General features: G+C 56.1%; 3 protein-coding genes across 11 annotated transcripts in view; all 3 read right to left on the reverse strand.

Moving 5' to 3' along the window:
• Nucleotides 1-19: 19 nt before the first annotated feature.
• On the reverse strand, nt 20-13,328 carry ADISSP (adipose secreted signaling protein). 3 transcript variants are annotated; one of them, XM_027078823.1, is made up of 6 exons: nt 13,164-13,328; nt 6,659-6,823; nt 5,090-5,232; nt 1,916-2,054; nt 932-1,054; nt 20-694 (listed from the first exon to the last, which is right to left on the reverse strand). In XM_027078823.1, the coding sequence occupies exons 2-6, from the start codon at nt 6,675-6,677 to the stop codon at nt 594-596; spliced, it is 525 nt and encodes a 174-aa protein (XP_026934624.1). In that variant the 5' UTR covers nt 6,678-6,823; nt 13,164-13,328; the 3' UTR covers nt 20-593. The 3 variants fall into 3 exon arrangements, with proteins under 3 accessions (XP_026934624.1, XP_026934621.1, XP_026934622.1); XM_027078820.1 differs by having other exon boundaries at nt 6,659-6,829; XM_027078821.1 differs by having other exon boundaries at nt 6,659-6,775; nt 13,164-13,327.
• A 1,465-nt stretch (nt 13,329-14,793) lies between these two features.
• Nucleotides 14,794-19,519, reverse strand: SPEF1 (sperm flagellar and cilia associated 1). 7 transcript variants are annotated; one of them, XM_027078814.1, is made up of 8 exons: nt 18,632-19,519; nt 17,420-17,531; nt 16,913-17,069; nt 16,685-16,724; nt 16,427-16,487; nt 16,090-16,213; nt 15,888-15,991; nt 14,794-15,742 (listed from the first exon to the last, which is right to left on the reverse strand). In XM_027078814.1, the coding sequence occupies exons 1-8, from the start codon at nt 18,738-18,740 to the stop codon at nt 15,421-15,423; spliced, it is 1,029 nt and encodes a 342-aa protein (XP_026934615.1). In that variant the 5' UTR covers nt 18,741-19,519; the 3' UTR covers nt 14,794-15,420. The 7 variants fall into 7 exon arrangements, with proteins under 7 accessions (XP_026934615.1, XP_026934614.1, XP_026934616.1 ...); XM_027078813.1 differs by having other exon boundaries at nt 17,420-18,750; XM_027078815.1 differs by having other exon boundaries at nt 16,913-17,103; nt 17,420-18,750.
• A 1,975-nt stretch (nt 19,520-21,494) lies between these two features.
• CENPB (centromere protein B) overlaps nt 21,495-24,213 on the reverse strand; it is a 3,762-nt gene continuing 1,043 nt past the window's right edge. The window contains exon 3 of the mRNA XM_027078063.1: nt 21,495-24,213. Within this exon, the coding sequence (XP_026933864.1) occupies nt 22,323-24,213 (1,891 nt within the window). The 3' untranslated portion in view covers nt 21,495-22,322.

A 24,213-nucleotide genomic window follows, 5' to 3' on the forward strand; every position in this document is an offset into this window, starting at 1 on the left:
CAAAAATCCTGCTGGTCTCTGGTATCCACTGGAAGTTTTATTTCTTTAGGGTTTTATCCCAACCAGTTGTTTAAAAACCAAGAAACACAGACCTGGGGGGGTAGGGATTGGGAACTGCACCTCCCTCCTCCTCACCATGGACGGCAGTGGGAAAGAGGGAGGGGACAGGAGAGGTGGCTAAAGCAAGACGACAGCAGCAGTAATGGGGGCGGCTACACCACAGAGCCAGCTCCCTCCTCTCCTAGGCCCTGGCTACAGCCCCTATGGCTTGGGGTAGGGGGGTGGGTAGAACCCACCCCAGGCCCTCTCCATCCCTCCTCAGAGAGCCTCCTTGGGGGCTCAGCCCATTTCTTCCAGCAGGAGACTGAGGCACACAGAGAGGAGGAAGTGGGAGAGGAGGATGCTGGAGAGGCAGGGAGGTGGCACAAATGAGGTGAGAGGTGTGGGCGAGGCTCCAGCTTGGAGGCCCTTGGACCCTCCACCTCCATGCCCATCCCTGGGAAGGGTGAGGAAGCCACACCATCACGCAGCATTTGAGGAGACGAGGTGGGGTTTAAGGCTGAGAGGCCCCGAGGCAGGTGGGGGCGAGGGCCTCAGTCGAAGCCGTGCCAGTCACTGTGCTCTGAGTCGTATTCTAGCTCAGCACCCACGCACTTGACACCATCTAGCAGCATGGGTGTGCCGTGGTGTCGGTCTGCAAGGCAGGTGACAAGTCAGTATGCCAGGCTGGACCCTGGCCCCACCTACTCCAAGGGGACTCCTCTACCTTCCCTCCCGGCTCTGCTAGGGGATGGGGAGAAAGGCACCCACCAAGGAGGTTGGGGATGGGCCGGGACAAGGATCGCTTTTTCAGACTCAAGGAGGGTGGAAACTCCTTGCAGCCAAGTTGGTGCCTCCCTCCTCTAGCCAGACCCGGGCCTCGAGCTCTCACCCATGACGCGCGCCTGCACCATCACGCGCACGCAGGTGCCGGTGCCACCTTCGCAGGCTAGCAGCATCTCCTCCTTGAGGACGCCCTCCTTGTGCGCTGAGTACTCACACTTGATGCTGTAACCTGCCCGGGCGATCAGCACCTCTGCGGCCTCCTGCCCCCACCCCCCAGCACTCACTGGCCCCCACCCACCACCAAGACCTCCAGAGGAGCAAGGATGGCCCAGGACCCTACCCCCAGGGCTGGGCGCATGGGCCTCAGGAACTTCCCATTCTTCATTGAGCTCTACATGCCTCTGCCTGCAGGCCAGAGGTCAAACTCAGGCTTCCAAGAGGTGGGATTCCCCAAAAAGGCAAGCAAGGAGAGAGGGTGATGGGGAGGGGAAAGGAGGGCAGGGCAGGGCTTGAGCAGATCTGGTGGCAAGAGGCCTGAGGGGGCTTGCTCAATCCACTTGAGGGTGAGGTCATTAGGTAGAGGTAGAGGGAAATGAAACTGAAGCTGGGGCTTCGGTACATGGTGAAACTGATACCCTAGCCTTTGGGAGAAGGGGGGCACTAAAGCTGGCAGGGTATAGAGAAGCAGCCCCAAGCCCAAGCCCAGGTTTGGCGGGTGATGGGAGGTAGCTGCCCAGAGTCCCTGAGGTTCCAGTAGCTTTTTCCTGATGTACAGGCAGAGGGAGGGCTAGAGGCCCAGAGCCAGTTCCTCAGTGGCTCCCACTGTCCCATTAAGGTAACTATCAGGCAATGAGCAGACATAGGCCAACTGTGTGAGCCCATGGACTTCTGTTCAGGGAGTGGGGCCTGGGGTATGGGACCTGCCAAGGTGCCACACTGCAAGGCCATAAAGAGGCATCATGACCCCTGATTGCTAAGCTGCCCATCAGCCCTAGATGGGGGAAGGAAGTACCCCATGCTCTCACTCCCACTCACACCCAGGCCCTGCTGGAGGAGGGCAGGCTTCCAGCACCCCAAGCAGGGTACGCACCTTCTGGGATGGGCATGACGCTGAGGAGCTTGAGGTGCAGGCTGGGGACAGGTGCCTCTCGGACCTCCTTGCTCAGCCTGCGCACTGGGGGCAGAGTGAAGGTAATCTCATACCTGTGCAGGATCTTCAGGAAGCCAACCTGCAGCAGGAGGGGTGGGGGAAGGAGGCACCTTCACTTACAGTCTCCCCCAGGGCCCACCCAGGTTGTGCCACTGATGATCCTGTGGGGCCCTACACTTGCTTCCTTGACAATCCCAGGGTAGCCTGACTCCCTCCATCACTCTAGTTGGTCCACACCCCTGGCCGGGTAGCTCTAGGCCCTTTCTCCAAGGACCCCATCCCTACAGCTTGGCCCACACACTCCTCAGCATCTGTCTCATGAGCCCTGAAGTTCCTTGGTGGCCATTTTATAGATGATGAAATGGAAGCTAGGAAATGACTGGCTGAAGGCCACAGTGTGGTCAGGGTATAGTCCTCCCTGGACCTCTTGGCTACTGCTGCCACACGTGGCACATAGCAAAGCACCAGCCACTGCCCACAGGGGAGGCTCAAAGCCCCACGACACAGGCCATCCACCTGCTCCCACCACTACCAGCATGTGGCCAGAGCCAATAGCCCAGGGACTCTGGTCCTCTAGTCATGGCAGGGCCACCAGGCAACACAGATAGCACAAGATGGAGGATGGGACAGAATTAGAAAAACAGACACTAGACCAGCTGTGTCAGTCCAAAGCTGGCCCACAAGACTAGCACCAGCCATGGAACCTGGGCTCCGGCCCACCCTGCTGGCATGTGAACATGGATTCCTGCCTGCCCACTCAAAGGCTCACTGTGTCCAACAGCCCTGATTCACAGCCCGAGCAATTTCTGTTGTTCATACACAGAGCTTGGCCATCCTTGGAAACTCCAGCCATGTGAAGGGTCACAGGCCAGGGTGGCTGTTGGGCAGGTAGGCTGACTGGAGTACCAGTCCAGGAGGTGCAGGGGCGCATGCTGTATCCACAGCTCACATGCACACACACTCCTGTTCAGTTTCAGGAAATGGATGGCCCTGTCCTTTGGGGGAGCAACTAGCCTTTCAATGAGATCAGATGATGTCACTGCATGATAAAGCTCAGTCCCTGTGGCCCCCACACTCTGCTGGTAGAGGGCACACCTCTCAAGAGGACTTTCTGGCTGTACCTGCCAATGGTGACCCTGTGATCCAGCTGTATCACTTGTAGAATTTTCCAGGGGAAATACTCAGAGATGTGCAAAAAAAAATACTCATCACTGCCCTATTTCTAACAGTACAAAACTGTAACACCAGGAATAGGGAACCAGCTAAATCAATGATGATACATATAGTGGAATACCAGGCAGTTTTAAAATCTCGTGGAAACCATCAGGAGATGGTTCACAACAGAAGCAAGCAAAACACAGTGTGTACACTGTGATACCAGTTTTTCATTTTTGGAAACAAAGCTAAAAAAGAAACTGGAATAACACACATCAAAATATTAACCGTAGTTATTTCTGGATAGTATGATTGCGGGTACTTTTACATTTCTTTATAGTTTTTTCTATCTTCCAGATTTTCTCTAATTACATGAATGGATTTTGCAATGGGAGGCAGGGAGCTATTTTTGAAAGTTTGGGTTAATTATGTTTATTCCCTTGGGGAAGTTGTCAGCTCTTGGAGGAAGAGCAAGGGTTTTAGAGTTGGGCAAACAGGTATGACTCTGGGCCCCTCCTCAGGGTGATCTCAATAAACCAGAAACCATCCCGCATCCTCACCACCATGCCCTCCAGGGCTCAACTCTGGAGCCCTGATTTATTGTCCAACCTGAGGGCCTCAGTCTCTGTTTCCCTCCAATCCATCCCCTCCAGAGACTTCCTCCTGCCCCTCCAAAGTGGATGTGGGATCCAACTGTGTGTGTCCCAGCAGCAGAGGAGACAAGAGTGTATGAGATGTGGCCACTCGGAGAGGAGGAGAGGGGAAAAACATGGGGGTGATAAATACTACTGCAAAGAGCCTAAATCAGCCAGATGTTTGGCAGAGAAGAGTAAATAAAGTCACACCTTGTTATCAGCATAACTAGCCTTACACCTGAGTGACATACATACATCCTTCCATTTCCAACTCTTTGGGGTATAAATTGTCTCTACTTCAGAGAAGGGAAACTGAGGTGACCTGCCCAAGGTCAGAGCCAGAATAGCAGGCCTGGACCTGAACCCAGGCCTGTGACACCACAGCCTTGACACCTGCCTTCCAATTGCAATGGTTGGGGTGATGCCGATGATAACAACAGCTCCACTCCCATTCAAGTAACATCCTAAGTCAGTGGTCCCCAACCTTTTTGGCACCAGGGGCTGGTTTTGTGGAAGACAATTTTTCCACGGACCAGGGGGTGGGGGTGAGGTGGGTATGGTTTCGGGATGATTCAAGTGCATTACATTTATTGTGCACTTTATTTCTATTATTATTACATTGTAATATATAATGAAATAATGATACAACTCACCATAATGAAGAATCAGTGGGAGCCCTGAGCTTGTTTTCACTTGCCACTTACTGATAGGGTTTTGATATGAGTCTGCAAGCAACTGATTTATTATGGTCTCTGTGCAGTCAAACCTCTCTGCTAATGATAATCTGTATTTGCAGCCACTCCCCAGCACTAGCATCACCGCCTCAGCTCCACCTCAGATCATCAGGCATTAGATTCTCACAAGGAACATGCAACCTAGATCCCTCGCATGCGCAGTTCACAGTAGGGTTCCCACTCCTAAGAGAATCTAATACCGCCACTGATCTGACAGGAGGTGGAGCTCAGGAGGTAATGTGAGCAATGGGGAGAAGCTGTAAATACAGATGAAGCTTCGCTCACTCGCCTGCTGCTCACCTCCTGCTGTGTGGCCTGGTTCCTAACAGGCCATGGACCAGTAATGGTCCGTGGCCTGAGGGCTGGGGACCCCTGTCCTAAGTGCACTCATCTTACCACAGTCTCACACTTTCCATTTTACAGATGGGGAAACCAAAGCCCAGGGAAGAACAAAGATGTGCCTATGGAGCCAACTTAGAGGAAATGGAACAGGCTCAGGAAGCCAGGCAGGGCCAGGGAGAAGACAGATGGAATGAGGCTGATGATGGGCGGGGGGGGGGGGGGGGGGGGCGGGGAAGATGCACACATACCTTGACCAGAAAGCTGCTGTCGCTCTCTTGGGTGACCATGACCACAGAGTCATGCAGCTTCTCATCAAAGTGGACATGGCTCTGGGAGCCTTCTGCATCATGGCCTGTCGCAAAGCGGATACTCCGGACTCTGGGCTTATTGCCTACGAAGAGAGTGGGAGAGGGCTACCGCGGCTGTTGCCTTCACCTATCCCAGTAAACTACTCCACCGTGTCACCTCCCCGCCCTCTGCGACTGCCCTTCACATCATCCAGCATCCACTGCTGGGCTAGGCCACATCCTACTGGACAGTGGCGATCAAAGGCTTGAGGCTCCCACCTGCCCCTACCTGCTCAGTCCTCCCACAGAAAATACTCATCCTGAGAGAGGGTTTGTGGGGGTGGGAGTCAGGGATTAGCTAATATGACCCTTCACTTAGAGGGAATGGGGCTAACAGGGAAGAGACAGTCCTCCCAACTCCAAACACCAAGCAGTGCAGGACTCAGCCCCAGTCCTCAAGATACCCTGCCCCATGCTCTCCTTCACAGTGCCAAGCAAGCTCCCCATCTCTGGGATCTCCTCTTCCAGGTCTGTCAGTACCTGAGGCCCCCTGCCTGCCCCTCCTGCTGACCCAACTTGAGAGGGGAGAAGGGCAGAGACAGGAAAGGGCTCTATGGGACCTGCCTGGGAGTGGGAGAAACAAACAGGGTCAAAAACCACACTCAGCCCTCCTAGGAGGGGCCGCAGCTGCCTCTAAACCTCATCACTGATCACTGGCAGGTAAGAAGGAAGAACCCAGGGGAGCCTCCAGGACCCCTCCCAGAGACGCCTTTCCTCCTCTGCTTAACCCCTCACATGGCCCACGGCTATCTCCAGCTGGGTCAGGTTCTCCAAGGCCGGGAAGTCAAGGAGTTAAGGCAGGCAGAGCGTGGGAACTGGGCTGAGGGCCTGTACCGGGGGAGGCTAAGGCTGAAAGAGGCCCATCTTGCCAAGAGCATGACACCAATCCTCTCTGACCCCCACAGCCCCTAGGGCTCCCAACAGCCCTACCCAGAGTCCTTTTGGTGAGAAGGCCTGGGCCAGCCCTTGCCTGGGTTCTTGCACACTCAGTGGAGGGCCAGGGGGCCAGCCTGGCATTTTCACATTCACTGCTGAGCCCCCCAGACTTGATCCTCATATATCCTACCAGGCCTCTCTTGCCTAAAATCTTCTATGAGCACTTCTAGACTCTGAATGAAACCCAAATTCCTTTCCACAACCTGCTGTGGCCCTACCCACCTCAGCAGCCTCAATGCTCACCCAAAGCCCCCTGTGCTCCCCAACCCCCACAGTGGAACAGGGAGGTTGGAACATGGGGCCATGAAGGCACACACCTCCAAAGACCAGCACACCATGGAGCCAGCAGGGGTCCCCGGGTTTGGCTTGGGTGTCCCCAGAACAAACACTGGTGTAATGTAATTAGTACCTCACATTCAGACAGACACACACACATACTCACAGCCAACGCAGGCCCCACATGCAGCAATGCCCCTTCCCACCAGGGCCCGCTGGAACATGCTACAAACCCCGCCAGACCAGGCAGGCACTCACCTTTGTTGGCTGCAGCCATGGATGCCCTCCCTGCCACAGGGTGAGACACGCAGCTCCTGCCAGACACCACTGGTCAAGCTCAGCAGCTTCCCATGCTCCAGGGACACCAGCAGAAGCCTGATGCATGGGGAGTGGGGAGGGCAGGGGTCAGGGTCACCAATGGGCCTGTGGCTAGGGGAGAGCAGAGAGTTCCCTTTAGGAAGGACCCAAACCCCTGCTGCTCTCAGTAGCCCAAGTGGTACCTGCACCCCCTAGCAGAGGGGGCTTGTGCCCCCCCACTCCTCCACCCACTCCCCACATTCACCAAGAGCCCTCACCCTTGCCTGACACACTACTGACCCAGGGCCTGGCCAGCATGTACTGAGCTGCAGCTTCTGGGTGCCAAAGCACCAGCACAAGCCTCTTGTGCCCAGCCCACCTAAGGCTGGTGGGAAGAGGCAACCAGCAAAGGAAGGGGACTTCACTGGCACTTTCCAGGGGTCAGTTCTGGTGCTGGTGACCCAAAGGTTGGCCCATCCCAGACACACAGGCTGTACCATCCTACATCCAGAGACCACAGTATTCACGTTGCACAAGTGGGTCCAGGTCAGAGTTAACAATATGCTTGGAGGGGGGCAAATATGGGGGCTCACATGATAAAACATGTCCTCAGAGCTTTCCCTCCGAGTGATCGGTCAGGGCCATATACAGAACAGATACCCATGAAGGGGTTGCCGTCCATCGAAACCCACCATTCAGACTCTGGCTTGATTACTATCCGGCTGGCCTCCCAGCTCAGCTCCCCAAGGGCAGCCTCAGGGCAGAGACTGTGGGAGGCGCCTCCAGGAAGCCTGTGTGAGCAGCCAGGCCTCTGAAAGACTGGGCTGAGACCATCTCAACATCAAAAAGAATAATAAGTGCAACTGATGGAAACAGATGGAATTACATAAAATCAGAGCATTCACAGAGATTACAAAAAATGGGAGAAAGCAAAACAAATGAACCCAAATCCTCATTTGTCACTACTGACAGTAGCAATGCCCTAACTCTCTACTGGAAACTGGCAATATAGAGAACTAATTCAGCCTCTCTCTTGGCCTTTCCTATAACCAACTTGCCCTGGTGGTTAAAGGACAGCTCTTCTTTAACAAAGGAATGACCAACTGCTAAATAATTCTGCAACCCCCAAAACACAAATGCTAGGAGCAGCACTAATCAGTGGGTGCTAAACCAGTAAGGCAAAGGTTGAAATAGATGCTCACATATGCGCAAGTGCCACTGACAGATGACCTAGGGTTAAAGGGAACGAGTTTGCAATGGAGGGATGTGACATCAGTCAGTCTTGCATCAGTCAATCTCCTCTCACTCAGAGTGGGACAACTGGACACACTGATGTCTACTGATGTGAGGCAGCACCAAGTCACAGCAGTGCTAACAGGGCAGCCCCACCCCAAATGTCTAACCTGCATCTAACAAGCCCCTAGAACTCCAACCTCAGCTTACCAAAAACACAGAGGCCAGCAGAATAAATGACTCCACGAGAAAGCAAGGAGACAAACCCAGAAGGCAGGATATTCTACAGGACAACTGACCTAATTTTTTTCCAAACTGTAAGAAGGAAAATAAAGGAGGGAGGTGGTTCTAGATAGGGGATGGGCCAACTACAGCCTGTGGGGGCCGCCACTGTTTTTTGTAAAGTTTTACTGGCACACAACCGTGCTCATTTGTTTACGTGTTGTCTAAAATTGCTTCTGTTTTTTTTATTTGTTTGTTTGTTTTGCCTTGCCATGCTACTTGTGGGATCTTAGTTCCCAGACCAGGGATTGAACCTGGGCCTGGCAGTGAAAGTGCTGGGTCCTAACCACTGGACCGCCAGGGAATTCCCTAAAACTGCTTTTGCACTAAAGCAAAACTACTTTGAGTAGTTGCTACAGAGGCCACATAGCCTGCAAAGTCTATAATATTTACTATCTGGCCCTTCACAGAAAAAGTTTGCCAACCGCTGTTCTAAATTAACACACAAAGAGACCAAGAATGGGAAAACTGACCTCGTTTTTTCCACCACGTCAGTTTCAAGAAGAAAAATAAATGGGGTAGGGGATTTCTAACTATCTCTAAAAAGAGACATTTAGGGGATAATTGGGAAATAATGAGTGGGACTGGATCTTAGATGACATTAAGAAATAAAAGCTGATCAGTTAGGTGCGATAATGGAATTGGATTACGTAGAGAAGTATGTCCATATTTGTCAGAGATACACACTAAAGGAGAGATAAGTGAACGACGTTGGCTAGTCCAGGGAATGAAGAGACTAGCCAACTTGGGGTGGCCTCAGAGTTGGGCCTGTGGAGGGCATAACCTTGAGGCCCCTCAGGTGCCGAGCTGCCCTGAGAGCAGGCCTCACCTCCCTCCCTACTTCCCAATGCAAGAGAAGTCCACCTAGGCCCAAGCCTGGCCTCAAGGGCAGGGCAAACAGCCTGGGTACCAGGAGCCCACATACGAGGCCTCAGGAGGTACAGGGAAAGGCAAGGCTTGGGTCTCAGGAATGCAGGAGCGGCCAGGGCAGAAACAGCCCCAGGTGAGTACTCTGAGGTCACTCCCAGAAGGGCAGCCCCTGAGCCCTGGAACGCCTAGCTGTCCCAGAGAGACTGGCCCCTGGAGAGAAGCCTGCCCTACCCTACCCACTCCAGCCATCCCCTGAAGCTGTGGACTCAGAGCATGTGAAACATGGCCAAGAGCAAGGGACCAAGAGCAAGGGGACCCTCCTCCTACCTTGGGCAGAGGCTGCTCCAGCCACACCTCTGCAGCCAGGGGAAATGACAAGAGGCCCCCATTTCCCAGGACATTTCCTGGGAGGCCTGGATGAAACTCAAACAGTGGCTGGTAAGCAAAGGCTCCTGGGGCTCTTCATAAAACTCTCTTCACTTCATAAAACCCCAGTACACACAGAGTCCGGTCCCTGTCTTCCTCCCCAGTCCATTGCCTGTTGCCTGCCTGCCTGCCTGCTTTAACCCAGGCCATCCCCCTCTGCCTGGAACAATCCTGCCCCCCATCCACACCCCAGCCTGGGTCTCAGCTCCAGAGGACGTTTTTCAAGGTAGCACAACCCTATCCCACCACCGCCCATCCCAGGATAGGCCTGAAAATCTTCAAAAAGGATCCCCTTTCTCACTTCTGGGATCATTTGATATCTATGTCCCCCACCTAACAAGGGCGGTGACTGTGTTTTTGCCAAACACTGTGTTCCCAGCATCCAGCCCAGCACCTGGCAGGGAGCAGCTGTGTTCAGTTTATATTTGTTAAATGAATGAATGACCAAACTAAGTGGAGCCCAAGCATGGGCCTCAGCTGGGCCCTCTAGGCAGATGTGGCACCAGGGCCCAGAGGCTCTCAGAAGAGGAACCGCCCCACCTCATTCTTTAAGCCAACCCCTGCCCTGGAGGGCACTCCCTTCCCCCCATCTCAGAGTGGGGCCCCCCGATGGGCATCTTCTAGCCTGGTCACAATCAGCTGTTACCTGCCCCCTCAACCTTGAAATGGAAGGTCCACTGAGGGCCGGACCTGCGTCTCTTGCACTGCCCAGAGCTCAGGACAGAGCAAGCACTCAGGCACTGCCTTGTAACCCTTGGGCAATGAGAACGCAGAGCGAGGAGGCAAGTGACTTCAGGGGCTCAGAGAAGGCTGGAAAAAGCTCCTTTCCTAGCAGAAAGCCTCTCTGGTCGCTGTCCCCTGTGAGCCAGACTCTCGTCCACGCACAATTCTTCATCAGAATCAGGAGGAGATGGCATTGGGCCACAACTCCCGAAGCCCCCATAACTCCCGAAGCCCGTGCGCCTAAAAAGCCCGGGTTCCACAACAAGAGAAGCCAACACGCTGAGAAGCCCGTGCACCTCAAGAGTAGCCCCTACTCGCCGCAACTAGAGAAAGCCCGCGTGCAGCAACGAAGACCCAATGCAGCCAAAAATAAATTATATATAAAAAAAAGAAAAACAGCTCAAGGGCTGAGGGGCCTCCCTCTCCCTTCCTTCATCCTGCCTTCCCCTCCCCACCAGGTCTCCAGGGATTGCCAGAGGGCAGACTGCTGGGAGCCCACTATGCCCTACAACCAGAAGGACTCATAAAGAAGATGTGAAGAATATACATCCCTCTCGAGCAAAAAAAAGACACCCCCACCTTTAGATGGGCTGGCAACAGGTCAGGGGTGGTACCACAGAGAGTTACAGGATGGGGAGGGCTGGGAAGCTGGAACAAGGGCCTTCGGGGACTCCTTCAGCTCTCAGTTAATCTCAGGTAAATTGGCGGAACCTTCTCTCTGGGAAACAGAGCTCCCAGCTCAGATCCCTCTCAGCTTTAGACAGAAAGGCTGCTTCGAGGTTATTCTACCCAGGGAAGGGCTCAGTCAGGCCCAGTGGCGCCTCTGGCACAAGGAGCAGGACAGGGAAATGGCAGCTGGGCAAATGGACAGATGGACAGTTACACAGGAACCCAGAGTTCTCAGCCCCTTAGATTCCTGCCCTGCACACAGAGTGCTAGCTGCTACTCCAGGCTGTCCCACACTGGGGCCCAAGGCTGAAGGGAGGGTCAAAGACAGTCTGTCCATGGCAAAGTGGAGCTCCAGAATCTGCCACCCTCTTGCCCTGTACCTCACAGCTGCATCCCCACAGCACGTCTCTGCAGTCTCCAAACCCCAGGCATCGTAGGACCAGCCCCAGCTTGTCCTCTGCTTTGTGGCTAGGAACAAGCTTCTTGGGGCCTCGTTTCTCATTCATTCCTAATCCACATTCTCAACCTGTTCAAGGACTTTGAGTCAGGAACTCTACAATCTTCCATCCTCCCCACCCCAGCCTAGGACTCAGTCCTGGCTTAAGCACTCAGTCCCACAGAAGCCTCTCATCAAAGCTCAAGCATGTAAAAAGAGCACCCACTGAGGCCACACTAACCTGCTGACTCCAGGACCTGACATAGGACTGGGCCCACATACCTAGAACAAGGCCTGGAAAGACAAGGCTGAAGGTCAGGAGTGGTTGTGACAGTTTTATATCAACTCAGACTGGATATGACTCCATTTTCTCCTCCCTCCAGCAGGCCAAAGTTGCAAGGATAAGTATGGGTGTTCTCTCTCTTAAAAATGGGTGGAGGGCTTCCCTGGTGGCCCAGTGGTTAAGAATCCACCTGCCAATGCAGGGGACACGGGTTCGAGCCCTGGTCGGGGAAGATCCCACATGCCGCAGAGCAATTAAGCCCTTGCGCCCCAACTACTGAGCCTGCGCTCTAGAGCCGGTGAGCCACAACTACTGAAGCCCGCACGCCTAGAGCCGGTGCTCCACAACAAGAGAAGCCATGGGGCAATGAGAAGCCCGCACACCGCAACGACAGAGTAGCCCCCACTCACCGCAACTAGAGAAAATCCACGTACAGCAACGAAGACCCAAGGCAGCCATAAATTAATTAATTAATTAATTAATTAGAAAAAGAATGAGTGGAGCAGGGGTGAACTCAGGAAGGGACCCCCACCATCTCCCACCCTCCTTTCTCCCCAAGAAGTGCTGCCCTCCTCTCCCCAGCATCTCCTCCCCACAAACTCTCAGGCCCGCAGCTAGAGGCTGCTCAGACCCCTCTAGCCTCCAGACTGCCTGCCCCACCCAGGCCCCAATTAGTAGAGGCCAGGCCAGGTCCAGCGGGTGACAGCTGCCTCTGACCTTCTTCAACTCCCTGAGCAGAGAAACGCCCTACCCACACTTCCCAAGGCCAAGGTTCAAGAGGAAAGGCAACCCAAGCCCACCCTTCTCAGTCCACCAGGGTTCCTGCTCACTAACAGGAACACTGGTCCAGAACCTAAACGAACCTTTCCTGCTCTGTGACAAAGGGGAAGTGGTGGCCAAGCTCCCAGAGACATCAGGGGCCTGGGTATAGGAATCTGTACCCTCTCCCGCCTCCATCCCCGTGGGTGTGGCGCCCCCATCCCCACCCCATCCTCATCTTCTAAGGGGACAGAGGAGTCTGGACGCCCCCCCATCACACTCCTCCCGGGCTGCGAGGCGTCGGCTCTGTCCCTCATAATCCTGTGCCGTCCCCACCCTCATCTCTGCTGACGCTGTTGTCTCGGGAGCCCGTACTCCCCGATATCACAGCCCTCCTCCCTGAAGGTGCCGAGCCACGTGAGGTTCAGAGGCTACTCGTCCAAGGTCACACATTGAGGCGATGACAATGGAGGGCGGGCGCGGAGTTGCTGACAGCGCTGACCCCATTTGGCCCCCGCCCTCACTGTGTCACACGTGCCCCCGACAGCGCCCCGCGGAAAGCACTCCAGCTCTACCACCTAACGGTCACCTGCGGCCCTGGGGCCTGACATCTCCCCAGCTCAGATGCCAGGGAGCCCTCCCCGTCCCGGGCCCGACAGCGGAACCCTCCAGCCCCAGCCGGATGGGGTCGCAGGCACCGACTACCCAGAACACCGGCTCCGCTGGGAGGGGATCTCCGCGAGCGGGGCGGAACCGGGAGGTGGCGGAAGGAAGAGCAGTCTCACCGTGCGGGGAGCACCCCGAAGCCAGGAAGGGCAGGGACGACCGCGACAGCGGCGGCGGCAGCTGTGGCGGTGGCGGCAGCCGTGGCGGTGGCAGCAGCAGCGGGGTCTCAGCGCAGAACCAGCGGAGAGAGCCCCGCGCCGCTACCGCTCGCCTCAAGGGCACACCCCCACCTCCGCCCATTGGTCGACCGAAGGGGTGGGGCGAGGGCACTTCAGACCAATAAGCAGGCCCCAAAGAACCGCCAACCGGCGTTGCGCCTCTGCGTCACCTGCAGGAGCCCCTGCGGCTGCGCCGTGCGAGCCCACGCCCCGGGGCCCCGCAAGTTCTCGCGATGAAGTCAGCCAGGGCGCTCTCCGTGGCCAGGCGGCAGGATACCGTAGAAGCGAGAGAAGGTAGAAGCGCCCTTAATAGGCCCTACGCGTGTCTACTTTCAGCCTGGGGGTTTGCTCCTCCTGTCTCCGCCCAACCTGGAAGGGGCGTCCCCTGGGCTCTGTCCCTTGAGCGGCCGTAAGGTGGGGCTCAGAGCTAGGTGAGGCACCTGAAAGTCGCCTTCCGAGGCTTCCAAGCCCGCATTGGCAGTCGATACGGGCATCGCTAGGTCCTGTCCAGGAGCGGAGGAACCCTCCATTCTTCCCGCTCTGCGATCCCCGGGTTTCAGCATCTTCCCCTTCCGTCCCATCCCCCTGCCTCGGAGGAAGCGCTCCCGTGAGGAACTGAGACGCGTCCTGGGTGCCCTGCCGGCCCGGATAAGAATCAGAACAAAGAAGGCTCGCGGGGTGGGGGGTGGGAGAACTTGTGCAGGAGCCGCCGGGGACCGCAGCCTCTGCTCTCGATCTCCACGGAGGCGGTCGCAATGGCAGGGGGATGTGCCTACTTCAGCGCCCCGGGGTGGGATGTGGGCGCCTGCACAGAGTCTGGGAGCAGAAATGTAGCCCTCGGATCTTTAAGGGTTCTAGCCGCTGCTGCGCCTGCAGGTCCTTGAACAACACCCCCTCCCGATTTCGCTGGCTGGAACAGGGTCCCTAAAGTACCCGCGGGGAACGGTCCCTTCTTCCAACATAACTAGGAGAGAGATGGTATGGGCAGCTTAAGGCCAGCTTCCTTTCAGAAAGAGCGGGGTCACTGCCTTTGGGGAGCCCCCGAGGCTCCTACCCTCCGCTGGATCCCTGTGGTCCCTAACATATCTTCGGGTCTCTGGTGAACACACTGTCGGCAAATTAATCTTCATGAGCTATTGTTACTATTGAATCCTCCCCTGTTCCAAAACGCTCTGTGCTCTGGGACTGTCTCCAGAAGAGCCTCAGACTTTTTAGCATCATTTTGGGTGATAAGTTCACACTCTGAAGTTTGAGATGCTGTCCTCCAGCATGGTCATTGGGAGATTTCTACATTCTGATCCCAGCCCATCCACTCTTGCCAGATGCTTTCTTATTACCCAACCCACCATTCCATGTGCCCCGGTATGCCTCCCCCACAGTTGTATTCACACGTCTATTCTATTCCTCAAGCTCTAAAAGTGGCAGACAGTGCACCCAGAGTAAGCTATAGATGTATTTTGTTTAGTCCACATGGGGCTTTAAAAAATTATTCTTCCTCTTCCTCCTCCTCTGCTTCTTCTTGTTCCTCTTTTGAAATATCAGAAGATCTAACAACATGGACTCGATTCCAGCCTGGCACCAAAGGCTGATGGCACCAAAGGCCATGGTATCTTGGTCAGGGTTGAGAGTCAAGCTTGGCCTTGGTCCACAGAACTTGGGGTCAGTCTGTGGGCAGGGTTGGGAGTCATACAGAGGACAGGTTTAGGGGTGAGTCCATAAGCAGGGTTGAGGGTGACTATGTGGCTACATTTGGTGAGAATCTGAAGCCTGGGTTTGTGGTTGGGTTTGGACAGGGTTGGAGGACACTGTGAGGATAGGTTTGGGGGTCAGTCTAAAGCCAGAGTTAGAAGTCAGGCTGTCCTAGTGCACAAGACCTAACCCCTGGTGGTATCATCAACCTACCAAGCAGTGGCCACTTCAGGGCCCAGCTACCACGAGTTGAGACCCACTCTGGGCCCACAAGGCTCTTTCACTTAAGGGGTGGGGTGTAGCACAAGGGGGACAGGAAATCCCCCTCAGAGAACAGAAGGCAGGCACAGGAAGGAGAGCATACCTTTAATGGGGGCAGCCCAGACATTCTTAACATAACCCCTGTGAGGGGAGGGCAATTGGAACAAGCACAGCCCATGTCTTCCCCACTCCTGGCTGAGCTCACTCCTCACCCCTTCAGCTGTTGCACTTTCCAGCCTCCAGCTGGGTCCCAGGTGAGTGCCCAGGAGGGGCGAGGAAGCCCCTCAGGTGTCTGGGGCAGCTTCCCCTTTGGCCCAGGGCACAGAGGACTAGCCTGGATGGAGACGCTGCTGTCATCAGAGCTGGGCGGGGACCGGGTTCTAGGGGTGCGGACCGAGCTGGGGGACCACCCCCCAAGGCCCAGCACAGGGAGCACCAAGGCAGAACCCCCTCTGGTGTCAGGCACTGCTTTGAGGTGCATGCCAGGTCTCTGCATGTGGCTTCTAGGTTCTGGAAAGCAGTCCATTCTCCTGACCCGGATGGAGTGGAAGGAGGGGGCTCAGTCACGGGGCTCAGCTTGGAGGGTTCCTGTCCCACTGCCCCCCATGCTCACTCACACCCCAAGAGAGGGGAGGCGCTCTTGTCCCAGGAGGCTCATTGGAGCCGCTGGCTCACCGCTGCTTACGCTCCGCCTGCTGGAGCCGCCGGGAGAGGTCTTCGATGCGCACGTTCTTGAGCTGGAGCAGGTGCTCCAAGCGTCTCACCTTCATCTGCAGGACCTGGGAGGAGCCACATAGAGGTCAAGCCTGCAGCCTGCTGCCCCCGCCCCTGTGTTTCCAGGCCCCAATCCCCCAGCGCCTTCCCAGTGCGCCCTCACCTGCACAGTCTCCTGCAAGGCCAACAGCTCCTGCTCCTTTTCAGCAATCTGGAGGACGAAGCTTCGGTCGCCCTGCAGCGCCTGGCTATACCCCAGAGGCCGGGGTACAGGCAGCCGGCCCACCCTGGGGTGAGAAGCAGCTTAGCCCAGGCTTGGATCTTGGGCCCCACCCTCACCCTTCCAGTGTCCCTCAACCAGGCCTTCTCTCCCCCCCACCCTCCCCCACCCATCCCTGACTTCCCTACCTTTCCAGGTGCAAACCTCACCCTCACCTCCTAGCCATGTGCATAGGGAGATTACCAGGGTTGGTGAGGTCAGGAGCTCCCAGTTTCCTTACTTGAGCTGCCCCCCTCCCTGGGGGTCTGGAGCACCTTCCCCTCGGGCCTTCTGGGACAAACCTGAGACAAGGCAAGTGTAGGAGTAATCCTGATGGAGCCCTGTTTTCCTGTCTTCCACCTCCCCACACCCGCACCCCTTCCCCCACAGGAAGGAAGGACGGGAGGAAAGCTCCTCCTGGGAGGGAAGAAAAGTAAAGGCCCCTTTACCCACATCTACTAAAGGCCACTTTACCCACATCTAGTAAAGGCCACTTTACCCACATCTATGTAGTCAGTGCCATCCTGGGGAGCCAGCTCCTGAAAGAACCCCCAGGGTCTGCTGTGAGCTCAGGCTGCCCACCCGCAAAGAGCACCTTCCCCCCCGCCCCGCCCGCCAGGCTCCCTTTAGCCAGGCACCCTTCTCCCACACTTATTGCTGAGGCAGAGCGTTCTGCTGCCTGGGAAACTCCCCCAGAGCAGTGCAAGAAACTTGAATGGGGTGGCACCTGTAAGGAGCTGGTGCCCTGCTTCCTGCGCCTCTGCTGCTCCTCCAGGCACTGCCTCAGTGGAATGAGCACCAGCTCCACCACGCCTGGGGTACACTGTGCAATCTTGCGCATCACGTCATCTGGTACAGAGAAGCTCAATTTGTTCAGCACCTTCCTGGGGGGCAGACACAGGGATGGTGGACTGGCTCCTGGGGGGGATGGAGTGAAGGGTTGGGGGATGGAAAGGGGTGCAGCAGTTGCAGCCCTTCAGTGCACAGCCTTGGGGGAATGGAAGGGCACCCAACCTGAGCCCAGTGTTTATATGTCTCGAGGGTCCTTGTCACCTCCCCAAAAGAAGAGTCGCTTGATTTTGTTACCAGACAGATTCTGTCTGCATTGTCCCTTCCCAGCCAGCCACCAGCCTGGACTGTGGAGACCACAGGAGGTGGAGGGGCTGGGCAGACCTTCCTGGGATCCCAGTGTAGGGGCTGGAGATCCCACTAGTGTGCCCAGGTATTCTGCTACCTGTTCAGGTGACCCCAGTTGCTCAGCTTCTGCTGGAGAGAGTTAGCAGGAACATAATTGTGCATCTCCACCATCTTGGGGAAGTAAAACTTGATGACCTCTGCGACCAGGACTGAGGGAGAGGGGGTGGGAGCAGACATGGAAGTTGTAGAGATGGGTAAGGAAGAAGGGGGAGGGAGAAAGAATGGGTGGGATGGGAGAATCAGGGTTTTCAGAGTGGTGGGGCCAAGCGGAGAGGTGAAGATGTGGAAAGGGGTAAGGATGATATGGAGGTGAGGTAAGAAAGCAAGATCAGTGATCAGCCAGAGACAAAAATTCCAGCACACCCCAAAGGAGCTGCACTCCTTTGCCATTAACTCGGGGCATATAAAAACTAAGGTCTCTAGTCCTCTATAAGTCTCAAAGAGAACACTTCAGGAGGCTGGGGCCTCACTCTAGGAATTGACATAAATACACACACACACACAAAATGACACAGAGATGCAGAAACATACACAGACACATACTTCTATCACTGGAGTTCTAAGAGACAGTCACCAACACACACACACAGAAGCACAAAGTGTCACCAATATACACACAGAGAGGTGCATACTTCTATTATTAAAATCCCAGGAGACAGTCTTGGACACACACCTACACAATCACAAAGAAACATATGCACACAACATCCACACTCATACATACAGGACAGAACATGTCAACACACATATGACCAAACACATGCTCAGACTCCCACAAGACAGATATATAGAATAGAAGAATAGGCATGCACACACACAGAAATGTACAAATACATACACAGAACGCATCTTAGTCATTAAAGTCCCAGGAGGGAGTCACAGACTCAGACACACACACACACCACATGCATAAAGGATAGAACATGTATACATAATATGGACACACACATGCCCACATACCCAAGATGCACACTTCTACAACTGAAGTTCTAGGAGATAGACACCCCTCCCACCAACCCACCCCCGCCTCCGCCGCCACAAGCACACAAGCACAAGAGACGTGTATGCACACACACCCCGTACACCCGTACATACAGGACAGAACGCGTAGACACACAAGGACATACAGAACACACCCAGACGCGCACGCGGACACACACACACGCTGGAGCTCACACGTCTGTCACACACACACACACACACACACACACACACACACACACACACACACACACGCTGGAGCGCACACCTCCGTCACTGAAGTCCCGGGAGAGATTTCGCTTGGGCCGGGACAGAGGGATGTTGTCTACCCACAGGTACAGTTGGTGCAGCGCTTCCTCGTCCACGCTGCCCGCCATTGGCGCCCTCAGAAAGGTCAGGCCGTTCCAGCCGTGCAGAGTCCAGGCCCAACCTCACGACCCCTCAAGAGCTTCCTCTATCGCCACTGCTGCCACCCAGAGCCTCCTCTGCCTCTCTAACCCAGACTCACTTCCCAGCTGGGAGCGGCCATATTGTTTTCTGAAACCATGGCAACCATACTCGAGTCGCCGGGGGGAGCAAGGGCTTCTGGGAGTTGTAGTTTTCCCCCTCCAGCTACCTCCTCTCAGGCCCCAGCTTTGAAAAGGCGGTTTGTCTTGTCCACCTCCCAAGAAATCACCTCTGCCAACTGCTCACCAGACATTGGCCCACTCTAGGAACTGCCAAAGCCAACCAGGCCTCCAGAACCCCTGCATCAGTATCCTCAGGACAAGGAAACTCCTCCAGGGTCCTTTAGCAATCAGTCCCAAGTGAAGTCAGCATCCCAGTGTTTGTCAGCTTTATCTGGTGGTCCATTGTTAATCACCAGCTGCTTCACATCTGGACTGTGTGGTAGGCTGGGTGACAGTGCCTCCTTGCTAGGTCCCTCCTCAAAGCTCTGTGCTCATAGGGCCATCCCCACACCACTGACCCCCACCCCCCAAGTAGTGTCCCAGTGAGGCATTTTATATGTAACCCAGACTCCCACGGAGAGCACCAGAGCTCAAGGCCAGTGTCTTGGGCAGGTCATTTATAGTCCTGAACCCTATTTCCTCCTTCATGAAATGGGGATGGTTCTCACCTACCGTCCCTAAGGAGTAATACAGAGAATGGGAAGGGTATTTACAAAAGCCCTGTATTTGGGGACTGGGGGAACAGTGGTTAGTTATAGGTACAGGAGCTTCAAGAGCTCCTGTAGACACTTCCACATCCCTCATCTCCAAGAGCTATTCTTCCATGGGTTAGAAACTGAGTCAGGGGCTTCCCTGGTGGCGCAGTGGTTGAGAATCTGCCTGCCAACGCAGGGGACACGGGTTCGAGCCCTGGTCTGGGAAGATCCCACATGCCGCGGAGCAACTAGGCCCGTGAGCCACAACTACTGAGCCTGCGCGTCTGGAGCTTGTACTCCGCAACAAGAGAGGCCGCGACAGTGAGAGGCCCGCACATCGCGATGAAGAGTGGCCCCGCTCTCTGCAACTAGAGAAAGCCCTCGCACAGAAACGAAGACCCAACACAGCCAAAAATAAATAAATAAATAAAAAGCTTTTTTTTAAAAAAAGAAACTGAGTCAGTAAGCAATTCCTTTAGGAATATGGTTAGGGTTAGGAATTCCTTAGTAAAGGGGCACTTCTAGAGTCAGCCTGGGGAGAGAGCTTGCTTCTGCCACATACTAGTGGTTTGGCTTTGGGCACATTACTGAACCTTTCTGTTCTGTGTTTCTCATGGTTTTACCTACTTCACAGGGGCTTTGTGAGCATCTAAAGTACTTAGCATAGAGCCTGGCACACAGCAAGAGCCCTATTAATGCCAGTTGGTGTTATCATTAATGAGATGATCTCAGTTCCAGCAAAAGAGGTGTTCTTGTTGGCAGGAGACAAATGGAAGTATTTGCCTTGTTGGTATTTGAGGTGAGGGCCTTGGGTTGGCCAGGGGCATCTGGGGAGAAGGCTACTGCTCCCACATATTTACTCCAGAGCAGGCCAGGGGGTAGGCTGGGCTTCCTTGTCTCATCCTCCGGGGCTCAGATGGGGACTGGATGGGGGCCAGGGTGGGGGCTGGGAATCCCAACTGCTTTTTTGCTTTCACTTAGTTCTGAAGCCTTCAAGGTCTTAAGGGAATCCCTGAGAATCAGAGGTACGGAAGGGAAAGTCATTCCACCTTCTTGTTTAAAAAGATGACTTGGATAACTGCCTGCAACACCCCCCACCCCACCCCCACATTCCAGGGTGGAGAGAGGAGGAACTGTGAGGAGGTGGGGGCAGGGAACCACAGGGGTGATGTGCCAGCCTCAGTAGAGGTGGGAAAACCGGTTTGGGGCCCAGAGCTCCTGGCCTGCTCAAGCTCAGGCCCTCCCCTCACTAGAACCACTGGGGCCTGAGGGCCTCAGTGACAAAGGGCCCGGGAGGGGCGAGCTGGCCCTGAAGAGAAAGGTTGGGTAGGATCAGCAGAGGGCCTGTCCTCACCTTTGGATGGGGGCGGGGGGGGGGCTCCAGAGGGTACCACACAGGGAGTGGCTAACCTCTTGGGGGTGCAATGTGTCCCCAGCAATTTCACCTCCATCCTGACACTGTTCCCAAGGATAGCCACCAGAATTGGAAATGCCAATCACTGAAAGGCCTAGAGGACTCCCTCTTAAGGCACCATACAAGAGATGCCCTGTATGCCCCTACAAACTCCAACCTGGACCACAGGAGCTGCCCCAACACTCCTTTCTTTCTGCCCTCTGACCCCTCTCCTGCAGGGATCTTCTTTAATGGTCCTTGATAAGCCTAGTTCCGAGGTGCCCACAGTTTAATTTGGCCCTCCAGGGACTGTTGGCTCCCTCCCTCCTGTCCCAGCCAACTGACCCAAAAGTTTTAACCCCAAAGCAGTGCAAGGCCCAGCTTGCTCAAACCCACCCCCAGGCAGGTGCATTGAAAACCCCTCCCACCCAAGCCTAGGCAACACTTAGATATACATGTTGCCCCTCACCCTGGTCAGGGCTTGGGCTGTAGCCACTCTCTCAACATTTGTCCCACCAGAGCAAGCACCAAAGGGAACCGGGAAAGAAAGTGTCCCCAAGACAGACGCAAGCCCAGACCATGAAGGATGCACCCTTGGCTGTTAAAATGTCCACTCCCACAAAAGGGGGGTGGACAGATTTATTGAATTCAGACTGGGAAAGGAGCAGCTGGATGGCTGGACTCTGGGCCCAGCCCCAGGACCCCTGCCCAGGATAGGGCCCTGCCAGAGAGGGAGGAGAGGCATGGGGCCTGCAGCTGCCCACAAGGGAAGTGCCCATTACTACTCCTCTGGAGGGCCTCTGGAGAACCTCCAATCTGGAAAGAAAAGCAAGGGCCAAAGTAACATGGACTGGGCCAGAGGAAGGGGTTGGGGAAGTGGGGAAGCAGGCAGAGGCAGGCCCAGGAGCCTGCGGTTAGACTGTGCTTCTCAAGGCGGCCTCGGGGCAGGGATGCGGGGCTGCCAGCCTTGTGGGGTCCTAGGCTGGACTTTTCTCTGGAGCCCTTCCCAGAATGGCTTTGGGGTCCCCCCCACCAAAGACCTGGTGTGGATGGCAGAGGGGAGAGGCACTCTCTGGCCAGGAGCTTCCAGGGTCCATCCCTGGCTGCTACTGTGGCCTAGTCCACTGATGGCACGGTGTGGTAGCACCGGACAGCTCCCCACCCTCCCCACCTGGTCCCCCAAGCCCAGGGGCAAATAGGGAGGAAAGAGGATTCTGAGAAAGAGGCAATAAGCAGGCAGTGAGGCTGACACCAGCCCCAGGCCCTACCGCGGTGACTGGGCCTGTCACAAGACCAGGAGAACATCACTAAAGGATCTGGGGTTCCCCACTCTGGCTCCATCCACAACAGCTGCCCAGAGAGTCCTCTGCCCTGGGCTGGTGCTGCCACATCCGGGTTGGAGGCATGGCTAGGCCCAGTGGCTCAGCTTTGATGTCCAAGACCCCGAACTCCTGCCTGCCTGGCATGGTTCTTCCTGGTCACGTGGACCAAGTCGTGTTCCAAGTGGAGGATGTGGCTTTGCACACGGTCATCAATGGGGAAGGAGGTGAGGTACCTCTTGACCATAGCAAAGTAAGCCATGGCCTCCCCAAAGCTGGGTACAGGCACCTCATCACCATCCTCATCATCATCTTCGTCATCTTCGTCCTCCTCCTCATCATCTTCCTCTTCTTCCTCACTGTCTGACTCAGAGTCCTCCTCACCTTCCAGGAAGTGGAGGGTAGGGCACTGGACCTCCTCCTGGGCACCATAACCCCCGAAGCTGCCACCAGCCTCCACTACTCCCTGGGCCCAGTCCTCAGCCTCCAAGCCTTCAGAAGAGCTCTCCTCCTCCTCCTCTTCCTCTTCATCACTGTCATCAACATCACCCTCCTCTTCTACCTCCTCTTCTTCCCCCAGCTCCTCTCCTTCCCCCCCTTCCTCCTCTTCCTCGCCATCTTCCTCCTCCTCCTCCTCCCCTTCACCCTCCTCTTCCTCTTCCTCTTCCTCCTCCTCTTCCTCCTCCTCCTCCTCTTCCTCCTCCTCGCTCTTGAGGGCAGTAGTGATGGTAGCATTAGGGCCACCCCCAAAGCCAGCCTCACGAAAGCAGGTGGCTATGTCCGAAGGTTCCACAGCCTGCCAGGCTGCAGCAACGAAGTGCAGGGCCTCCATGAGGCCTAGCTGCAGGCCTGAGCGATCCTGACCCTCTAGTGCTGCCATGGCCTTGAGCAGCATAGCCTGGCGGTAGTGGCCCTTCACCTGTTGGACCACTCCACGCTCCAGCGGCTGCACGGTGCCTGGCGGGAAGTAGGCCAGCTGCACATGCCTCAGGCCCGAGGTATCCAGGGACTGGGCTGCCAGGCGGCCAGCCAGCAGCAGGACTCGCCGAGATTCTGCAGCCATGCGGGTGTCCAGGGCCTTCAAGTACTTGGCCAGGGCCTGGGTGGTGACACCACCCTTAGAGTTGGCGGTGTAGTCGCAGGGCAGGCCGGCTTGGCCTGCACGGGGCTTAGCGGACTTGCCGGCTACAAGTGGGGGAAGCTTCTCACTGCCATCTGCATTGGCGCACAGCAGGACACTCAGGCGCTGGGTGGCCTTGCGTGCCCGTCCATCACTGCCACACAGCCCCGCGGCCTGGTCGGGCAGGAAGTCGTACCACAGACTGGTCTCAGTGGCACTGAACACGTCCTGGGAGGCGTAGCCCTCGGCCACCGACGGCGGCTGCTCCTCCCGAGCGCGCCAGCCCGTGGTACCCCCACCGCTGCCCTCCGAGGGCACCGTGGGCGGGCTGGCGGGCGCCGCTGGGGGCCTGGGGGCAGCGCTGCGCGACCGGGCGCGGGCCACGCCGCTGCAGGACACCACACCGTGGCGCCGGCGGAAGCGGTCCAGCCAGCCGTTGGAGGCAGTGAAATCGTCCATGCCCAGCTCCTCAGCTATACGCAGAGCCTTCTCCTTGAGGATGATGCCCTTGACCGGCAGGCCAGCGGCGCGGATCTGCTGGAACCAGGCGATAAGCAGCCCCTCGAGCTTGTCGTAAGGAGACAGCTTGTTGGTCTTGCGGCAGGTGGAGGCTACACCGTACTTGCGCTCCGACGCCAGGATGGCGCGCTTGTTCTTCAGAATGGTGCTCAGCGTGGACGGCGGGATGTTGAAGCGCCGCGCGATCTCGCCCTTGCGCAGGTCCGGGTTCTCCTCCACCTCCTGGATGATCCGCGACTTCTCCCGGAACGTCAGCTGCCGCCGCTTGGGGCCCGGGCCCGCGGCGGGGGGCACCTGGCGGCCTCTCCTGCTCGCCCCGCCCGAGACAAAGCGGCTCGCGGGGCGGCGGGCGGGG

Source organism: Aethalodelphis obliquidens, unplaced genomic scaffold (genome assembly GCF_003676395.1).
Source record: "Aethalodelphis obliquidens isolate GAN/ISIS:26980383/991018 unplaced genomic scaffold, ASM367639v1 scaffold42, whole genome shotgun sequence".
Classification (NCBI taxonomy): domain Eukaryota; kingdom Metazoa; phylum Chordata; class Mammalia; order Artiodactyla; family Delphinidae; genus Aethalodelphis; species Aethalodelphis obliquidens.

Bases quoted from the DNA above. Each gene is read 5' to 3' on its own strand.
- ADISSP (XM_027078823.1), bottom strand. The intron at 1,055-1,915 runs GTGCGTACCCTG...TCGCCCGGGCAG, and splicing joins CGTCATGCCCATCCCAGAAG to GTTACAGCATCAAGTGTGAG. The intron at 695-931 runs GTGAGAGCTCGA...CCTGCCTTGCAG, and splicing joins GGTGCAGGCGCGCGTCATGG to ACCGACACCACGGCACACCC.
- SPEF1 (XM_027078813.1), bottom strand. From the start codon at position 17,772: ATGGCAAAGGAGTGCAGCTCCTTTGGGGTGTGCTGGAATTTTTGTCTC. The intron at 16,725-16,912 runs GTGCCACCCCAT...GGGTTCTTTCAG, and splicing joins AGGGCACCAGCTCCTTACAG to GAGCTGGCTCCCCAGGATGG. The intron at 16,214-16,426 runs GTAAGGAAACTG...TTCTCACCCCAG, and splicing joins CAGGGAGGGGGGCAGCTCAA to GGTGGGCCGGCTGCCTGTAC.